Source organism: Chenopodium quinoa, unplaced genomic scaffold (genome assembly GCF_001683475.1).
Source record: "Chenopodium quinoa cultivar QQ74 unplaced genomic scaffold, ASM168347v1, whole genome shotgun sequence".
Classification (NCBI taxonomy): domain Eukaryota; kingdom Viridiplantae; phylum Streptophyta; class Magnoliopsida; order Caryophyllales; family Amaranthaceae; genus Chenopodium; species Chenopodium quinoa.
Genome location: NW_018744348.1, coordinates 784,364 through 793,248, shown reverse-complemented (window position 1 = coordinate 793,248; position 8,885 = coordinate 784,364). Strand labels below are relative to the sequence as shown.

The window sequence follows — 8,885 nt, the reverse complement described above, 5'->3', positions numbered from 1 at the left end:
TTGTTGACTTTTTAGAGTTTTAATCAGAATAAAATAATGTTTTTGAGGAAAATACAATTTTATCCTCCAGTATGGCAATTTCTATCTGATTTTAGAAAATGCGTCAATATTTTAGTCAGCGCCAAACGCCAGCATTAGCGCCTGACGCTAAGCTTGGCGCCTGGCGCTAGTGTTAGCGTCTTGCGCTAATGTTAGCGCCTGGCGCTGATGTCAGCGTCTGGCGCTAACCTCGTTTTACGCGTCAGAACTCTGTTTTTGATTTTTTATCTTTTTGGCTGATTTTCTCTATAAATAGCCTCCTAAAAACTCCATCAGTATTCACCAATTCTCACCCTCATCAAGAAATTCTTGATTACTTTCTTTCTCTCTCTCTTTTCTAAAATAGCCTTTTCTCAAAATACAAAATTCCGCATTCGCAAGACTTAGATACACCTAGCCAAGTTCAAAGTTGCCTTCGCCCTAGACGTGAAAGGTTTTAATTTCTGAGGGTTTGGTCCCAAATCTTTATTTCAATTATTTAATTTAATTGTTTGTTTTATTATTTTTCTTGAAGTTACTAACGTCTGTATTTTGTTATTAGAAAGAGGTACGAGGCATCCAAGTAAGTACTTTAATGGTTTTCATGGATGTTATTATATAGAAATCGTGCTTATGTTGTTATTATGATTCCTAGTATCATGTCTAGGGTAACTTTAATACCAAGTATGATTAAAAGTATGATGCTTCCTATGTTCTTCCTAATATTTATGATGTTAGTATCATGTTAGGGTTAAAGTTTTGATTTTTATTGCTTAGTGACATGCTAGGGTTTGTTATTAATCTTGTTAGTATCATGCCTAGGATCTTGCTATTATTATTCTTTAACATGATTATGATTATTTTTATGATTCATGATTATTATTATGATGATAGTTATGATTATTATTAATGTGCTTGATTATATTTATTGTTATTGCTTGATCACGCCTTTTATGCATTTTTAAAGGGAATTGGTACTTGTAATCACGCTTAATAAAATAATTAATAATCTTGTTTAGGGTTAATTTGATTATAATTCAAGTGATCGCTAATAATAGGCTTATTTGTGCATTAATATTCAACCAACATAAATAAACAGGTTTAGGGTTAATCCTAATGATTGCATGTTAGTCAGAAAGCGCACATGAATACGATCAGAATAGAGTAGAGGCCTATTATTAGGGCAGGTTCAATCTCTTTTAGGTTGGATTTGTACCTTCATCCCCGAACTACCAGTCATGGTTCCAGACCTATTGGAGTTAACGATCTCCTAGATCGTTAAGGGGTGTAACATTCACCTCGTGAACGGTTTATAAGTTCCTAAAACTTGTTGGCGACTCTTTTGCTCTATCTTTTTTCCCTTTGGACGCCACCGTTCTTTAGTGTATGATCATAGTGGGGTTTAAGCTAGGGGTAATTCTTGAAATATTCCCTACACTCAGCAGCTTTCTGTGCTCGATAAAATTTTCTAGTTTTGCACAACATTATTTTGATCCTAGTTGTGAAAGATATTCCTCAAATTTCCTACGTGTAAAAATCCTATGTTTTTAACTCATTACGGATGGTATTTCCAATGAGATCTTTTTTATGCATATGATAATAATGTTAATCAAAATTATGCACATGAAATACTTAGAACTTTTCGAGTCTCATCCACTCATTCTAAATAATTTCCAAAATAAATTTTAGGAATTGAAATAGAAATCCTCCCCAACGGAGTCGCCAAAAACTGTAGGGAATATTTCAAGCATTACCCCAAACTTGAACCCCACTGTGATTATATACTTAATTACGGTGGCGTCCGAATAGAAGGAAGATAGAGCAAAAGAGTCGCCAACAAGTTTTAGGAACTTGTAAACCGTTCACTGGTGAAGGTTACACCCCTTAACAATCCAAGAGATCGTCAACTCCAATATCTCTGGAACCATGAATGGTAGTTCGGGGATGAAGGTACAAATCCAACCCAAAAGAGATTGAACCTGCCCTAATAATAGGCCTATACTTTATTCTGATCGTATTCATGTGCGCTTTCTGACTAACATGCAATCAATAGGTTTACCCTAAACCTGTTTATCTATGTTATTGGTTGAATATTAACGCACAAATAGATCTATTATTGGCGATCACTTGAATTATAATCATATTAGCCCTGAACAAGATTATTAATTATCTTATTAAGCGTGATTACAAGTACAAATTCCCTTTAAATATGCATAAAAGGTGTGATCAAGCAACAACAATATACATATATATATATATATATATATATATATATATATATATATATCAAGCAACATGATCATCATAACAATTATAAAAATAAAAATGATCATAATCATAATCATATCAACACTAAATAATAATAATAGCAAGATCCTAGGCATGATACTAACAAGATTAATAACAAACCCTAGCATGTCACTAACAATAAAAAAATCAAAGCTTTAGCCCTAACATGATACTAACATGAATATTAGGAAGAGAATAAGAAGCATCGCAGGAAACACAATTGTCATATTTAATATGAGAAATTATAGTTGTTACCCTAAACATGATACTAGGAAGATCAAAACACCCTAACATGACACTGAGAATCATAACAACAACCTAGACATGATTTCTATATCATAATAGCAATAAATCAATTAAAGCACTTACTTGGATGCCTCGTACCTCTTTCTAATAACAAAATACATGCGTTAGTAACTTCAAGGAAAATAATAAAACAAAACAATTAAATTAAATAATTGAAAGAGAGATTTGGGATCAAACCCTCAGAAATTAAAACCTTTCACGTCTAGGGCGAAGGCAACTTTGAACTTGGCTAGGTGTTTTTAGATTTTGTGAATGCGAAATTTTGTATACAAAATAGTTTAGAAAAGAGAGAGAGAATTGGTGATAGAAAGAATTCCTAAGAATTGATGATTAAAAACGGAGGTTTTAGGAGGCTATTTATAGAGAAAACCAGCCGGATATGATAAAAAACTAATTAGAGTTTCGAAAAGAATAAAACACGACCGCAGCCAGGCGACAGAGCTGTCGTATGGAGCTGAAATAATTTTCCAAGCGTTTTCTTATTTTGATAAAATTTAACCGTACGAGAGGGCAAAATTGTATTTTCCTTAAAAACACTTCTTTTATACTGATTAAAACTCTTAAAAGTCAACTAAAGTCAATTTATCAATCATAATTAAATTAGGATTCAAAAGAACCTTCTAGAAGAATCTAGAAGACTATAATCAACCCTTATCGCATTAGAAATGATAAATCAATGTTAGGCCCTCCTCTAGATCATTAGGCCGCATATAAATATCAAATCGGGCCCATTTTAGTAATTTGGCCATAACTTCATCATTATTCATCGGAATTGGGCTTATAGTATATCGTTGGAAAGTTCTTTTCGAACCCAACTTAACTACACTATTATTGAACCCTTATCATGGACCAAACCAAACTGGATTGGCTGTTTTCTTAAAATAGATTTTCAAAAAACAGAGAGAAAAAAAAGAAATAAAACTGACCGCAACACTAGACTTTCCACACTTTCACTTCATCCGATTATGATTCGACGTGAAAGGTACTCATCACTGGGTTTGGTTATGGGGAGACACAAATAGGTGTCTACAATATTACAGCTAATTAATATGCCTTGCTGGCAATTCTATTATTCCTTCTCTTTGTCCTTTTGCTTTCTGTTATTTAGGTACACTTAATGTAATAAATTCCCTGCCAGCTTGCTATACTCTTGCTTAGTGCATGTATTAAGGCTGAGAGGTTGTAACGGATTAATCAAGCAATCATAAAATATCTCCTCTCTTCTTCTAATCTCTCTCTAAATTCTCTCTAATCTTCTCTGCTTTGAGTATTGTATATGAGGTGATTCAGTCATTATGGTATCAGAGCACCTCATTGCAGCGATGGAATAGGATCCGATTAATTACTGTTTTTCTTCTCCTCTCTTTAGTCTTTCTCTCTTCTGATTCTGAACTCTACTTCTTCTATTCTGTTATTCTTTAATTTTGTAATTCTTTCTTTTATCACCATGGATGGTGGAAGGATCTCTTTTCAAGATAAGCTAAATCCCCTATTTCTTCATCCTTCTGATGGTCCTACTTCAGTTCAAGTGCACAAGCTACAAGAATCTTCTGATTATAGAGCTTGGCGCAGGACAATGGAGATTAATCTTTCCTCCAAACGAAAGCTTGGATTTGTTCTTGGTACAATTGAGAAACCAACTGATGATGACATGAAAGCTGAGCTCTGGAACACCTGCCATGGTATGGTAATTGCTTGGCTTACTCATAATGTTTCTTATTCTGTTAAGAAATCCATCATGTTTATGACTTCTACTAGAGAAATCTGGTTAAATTTGAAAAAAACGATTCTCTCTAACTAATGGATCTAGGAAGTATAAACTTAACAAAGATCAATTTGAAATTAGACAGAATTCTATGCCTATTAATGAATACTATACATCATTGAGAGCTATCTGGGAAGAGTTGGATTCTATGAATATGCTGCCTACTATTTCTGACCCTTGTGCGGAAGTGCAAACTCTATTGAGTGCCTTCAATACTCAGAAGGAGGAAGCAAAACTCTTCCAATTTTTGAATGGACTGGATGAGATATACAATCCTCAGAGAAGTCAACTGCTTCTCATGATTCCCTTACCCTCAGTTGAGACTGCTGCTGCTTCTATGCAGCAAGAAGAAGCTCAAAGAGAGGTCTTGAACCTCAACAAATGTGCAAATGATCCAATGGCTATGTACAACAAACCTGTTGGAGCTGACAGATCATTTGTGTGCACAGCATGTGGCCTTAAGGGTCATAGAAGTGACAGATGCTGGACTGTCATTAGATATCCAATAAGTTGGCACTCCAAGTACAATCCCTTTTCTTCTCTTAATAGGTCTAAACCTACTAGTGGTCATTGATGGAATTCAGGTTCTAAGAATGGTGGATCAAAAATGGCAGCTGTAGCTCAGACCAGTGCAGACAATAATGGGGTGTTGTTCACACCTCAGAACAACTAGCCAAAATGATGCCTAAGCTGATGATTCAGAACAAAGATTCTGAAACTGATGAGGAGCTTGAACATTTCTCAGGAATGATTTCCTGCAATGTCAGCACAAATCTCTGTGAATGGATTTTGAATTCTGGTGCTTCAGATCATATGACCTCAACTTTGCAGAATCTGATGAGTATAAGAGAGTTGCTCATATGACCAAAATCAATCTTCCAAATTGTAAGAGAGCAGAAATCTCACACATAGGAAGTGTCACTCTCAAATCTGGACTGAAATTGGAAAATGTGATGTGTGTACCAACTTTCAAGAACAATCTTCTGTCTATACAGTAACTAGTCCAGAACAACAAATGTCAAGTGCAACTCTTCCCTAAGCACTGTATTATACTTGACAGTTAAACTCGGAAAATCAGAGGCACAAGAAGAATGATAAATGGCATGTATTATCTTGATTCACATATCTTTGATGTTCTAGAACAGGACACTATGCAAGTTAGTGCTCTCAGTTCTAGTATGTCTCTCTGGCATCATGGATTGGGACATGCCTCTATAACAAAGCTCAAGTGAATACCATGTGTAAAATCTCTCACTGCACATGATTCTAAGGTGTGTGTCACCAGTCCCGTGTCCAAAATTCACCAAGTACGCTGAGCAAATCTCATGCTGCTAAATCCTTTGAGCTTATCCATATGGACATATGGGGACCATACAAAGTCAACACTAAGGGAAAATACAGGAACTTCTTGACAATAGTGGATACACAAGAAACACTTGGGTTTATTTGTTGCAGCTTAAATATGATTCTCTGAAAACTCTTGAGACCTTCCTCAATTATGCCAAGAATCACTTTCAGAAGACAATCAAATTCATAAGGTCAGACAATGCCTTGGAATTTGATGATGGTCCTAGCAATGCTTTCTTTGCAAAATATGGCATCATTAACCAATCTTCTTATGTGAAAAGACCACAGCAAAATGCTCGAGTTGAGAGAAAGCATAGACATGTCCTTGAGATAGCTAGAGTAGTGAGGTTTCAGGCTGCATTGCCTTTGTCCTATTGGGGTGATTGTGTTCTAATTGTTGTACACATCATCAATAGACTGGTACACCAATCCTCAACAACAAAACACCATTTGAGTGTCTATTTCTCAAAGCTCCAGATTACAGTCACTTGAAAGTCTTTGGATGCAGCCTTTGCTTATAATCCAGATCATACCTTTGATAAATTTGATGCCAGAGGTGTTGCTTGCTTGTTTTTGGGATATCCAGCAACACAAAAAGGTTAAAAATTGCATAATCTGGAAACTAAACAAATCTTTGTCTCCAGAGATGTAGTGTTCCATGAACACATATTCCCATTTCACACCTCATCTCAGCATTCCTATATGCAACCCCTTCCTAAATCTGTCATCACAGACAGCTTCGATAAGCTATTTAATGACTCTGACAATTTTACACCAAACTCTTCTCCACCTCATTCCCCTGTCTCTTCTCAAACACTACACACTCTACATTCTCCAATCACTACTCCTATCTCATCCCCTCTTTCTACAAACACATCTTCCCCACCATCTATCAGAAAATCATCTAGGGAACACACTATTCCATTCTGGCATGAAGACTATAATCATGCCTCCCAAACCCACTCAGATTGCTCACTTTGCAAATACTGCTATCTTACATGAATTTCACTGTTTCTTGTCTACTCGGGTAGCTGAGAGTGATCCTGTCTTTTTCAAGGATGTTGTAAAACATAATCACTAGGTAAAAGCTATGAATATAGAGTTAGATGCCCTTGAGTTGAATGATACATGGGATATCACATTTCTACCACCAGGAAAAACTACAATTGGTTGTACAAAACTAAATACAATCCTGATGGCTTAGTTGAAAGACTAAAGTCAAGGTTAGTTATCCTTAGCTGCAAGCAACAATTTGGTTTTGACTACTCTAAACTTTTGCTCCAATTGCTAAAATGATAACTGTGAACATTGCTTGATGTAGCTGCTATTTTAAACAATGGCATGCTATACAAATGGATGTGACAAATGCTTTTCTCCATGGTGATCTCATGGAAAATGTCTACATGACTCTACCTCAGGGTTACTCAGGTATTGGTAGCAAATTCAGCAAAATAATGATTACAGGAAGCCAATCAAATTTGATTCTTCTATGGTTTGCAAGCTTAAGAAATCTGTTTATGGCTTAAAACAAGCTCCAAGACAATGGTTCCATAAGCTGTCTGATACTCTACTGCAACTGAGCTTCATTCAATCCAAGTCTGATTACAGTTTATTCATTAAAGTTACATCTACATCTATTACTGTGGTTCTGGTCTATGTTGATGACTTGCTCATTTGTGACAATAACATAGATGACATAGACAGTCTCAAATCTCTCTTATCTCAAGCTTTTCACATAAAAGATCTTCGTGAAGTAAGATACTTCCTTGGCATTGAGATTGGCTGGGTTTTTTCTCTCTTAGAATAAATACACCACAGACATTCTCAAAGAGTTTGGCATGCTTTCTACCAAATCATTGCTCCTTCCTATGGACAGTCATACTAAGCTGACTGCAAATCAGGATGACTGCAACTCAGGGTGATCCCTTACCTGATCCTTCTTCTTATCAAAGATTAGTTGGCAAACTGATTTATTTAACAATCACAAGGCCTGATATAGCTTACACAATTCAGACTCAGTTCATGCAGCAGCCTTACACTTCTCATATGCAAGCTGCAAAACGTTTGCTAAGATATTTAGCTGGCACTTTATCCTAAGGTGTCCTACTTGCTTCAACCTCTGCTATTCTTACAGCATTTTGTGACAGTGACTGGTTGGTTTCCCTATGACAAGAAAGTCCACTTCTGGCTACTGCATCTTTCTTGGTTCTTCTCCTATTTCTTGGAAAATCAAGAAACAATCTGTAACTGCTCGTTCCTCGAAGCTGAGTATAGATCCATGGCCCTTACTACATGTGAATTTTCCTGGTTGTCTAATCTTCTTTCTGACTTAGGCATTCACAACCTTCCTCCAACAGTTCTCAGTTGAGACAACCAGGATGCCTTGGCTATTGCTGCTAATCCTATCCTACATGAGTGCACCAAGCATGTGGAAGTTGATTGCCACTTTGTGCGTGACCAAGTTCACGAGGGTCTCATCAAGCCTGCAAAGGTTTCTTTTGCAGATCAGGTTGCTGACATTTTCACTAAGGTCTTGCTTGGTTCAGCTGCATTACAAGCATATGTCCAAGCTAGGAGTTCCTTCCACTCACTCACCTGCTTGAGGGGGAGTATTAAGAATATTAAAGCTAATTAAGTGCTAATTAATATGCCTTGTTGGCAATTCTGTTATTCTTTCTTTTTGTCCTTTTGCTTTCTATTATTTTGGTACACTGAATGTAATAGATTCTCCTGCCAGCTTGCTATACTCTTGCTGAGTGCATGTATTAAGGCTGAGAGGTTGTAACGGATTAATCAAGCAATCATAAAATATCTCCCCTCTTCTTCTAATCCCTCTCTAAATTCTCTCTGATATTCCTCTGCTTTGAGTATTGTATATGAGCTGATTTAGTCATCAACAACTTAATACACTCGAACAACAAATTTATACTAAAAGCTAATAACAAATTAACAAACATGTAGAAAATAAAAAAGGGGTCAAAAAGAAAGGGCGGGGAAGAAGGGGAAACTATCTATAGTAAATATTACTACGTATAATTATATGAAATCTTGTTATATTTGTTTAAGGCCAACTTTTATCAAATTTTGCGTGCTAAATTGGAGACATCCGCAAATAACACGTATTATTGAGATCATAAAAAGTCAAGACAATATTCAAGTG

The 8,885-nt window shown here is 36.0% G+C and overlaps 2 protein-coding genes across 2 annotated transcripts; both read left to right on the top strand.

Moving 5' to 3' along the window:
* Positions 1–4,060: 4,060 nt before the first annotated feature.
* LOC110696352 lies at positions 4,061–4,952 on the top strand. Its single transcript, XM_021873641.1, has 2 exons — positions 4,061–4,380; positions 4,424–4,952. Exons 1-2 carry the CDS (start codon positions 4,061–4,063, stop codon positions 4,950–4,952), a joined length of 849 nt encoding a protein of 282 aa, XP_021729333.1.
* Positions 4,953–6,853: 1,901 nt separating this feature from the next.
* Positions 6,854–8,093, top strand: LOC110696351. The gene is made up of 5 exons (XM_021873640.1): positions 6,854–6,948; positions 7,047–7,217; positions 7,334–7,478; positions 7,643–7,787; positions 7,873–8,093. The coding sequence occupies exons 1-5, from the start codon at positions 6,854–6,856 to the stop codon at positions 8,091–8,093; spliced, it is 777 nt and encodes a 258-aa protein (XP_021729332.1).
* The last annotated feature ends 792 nt before the right edge of the window (positions 8,094–8,885 follow it).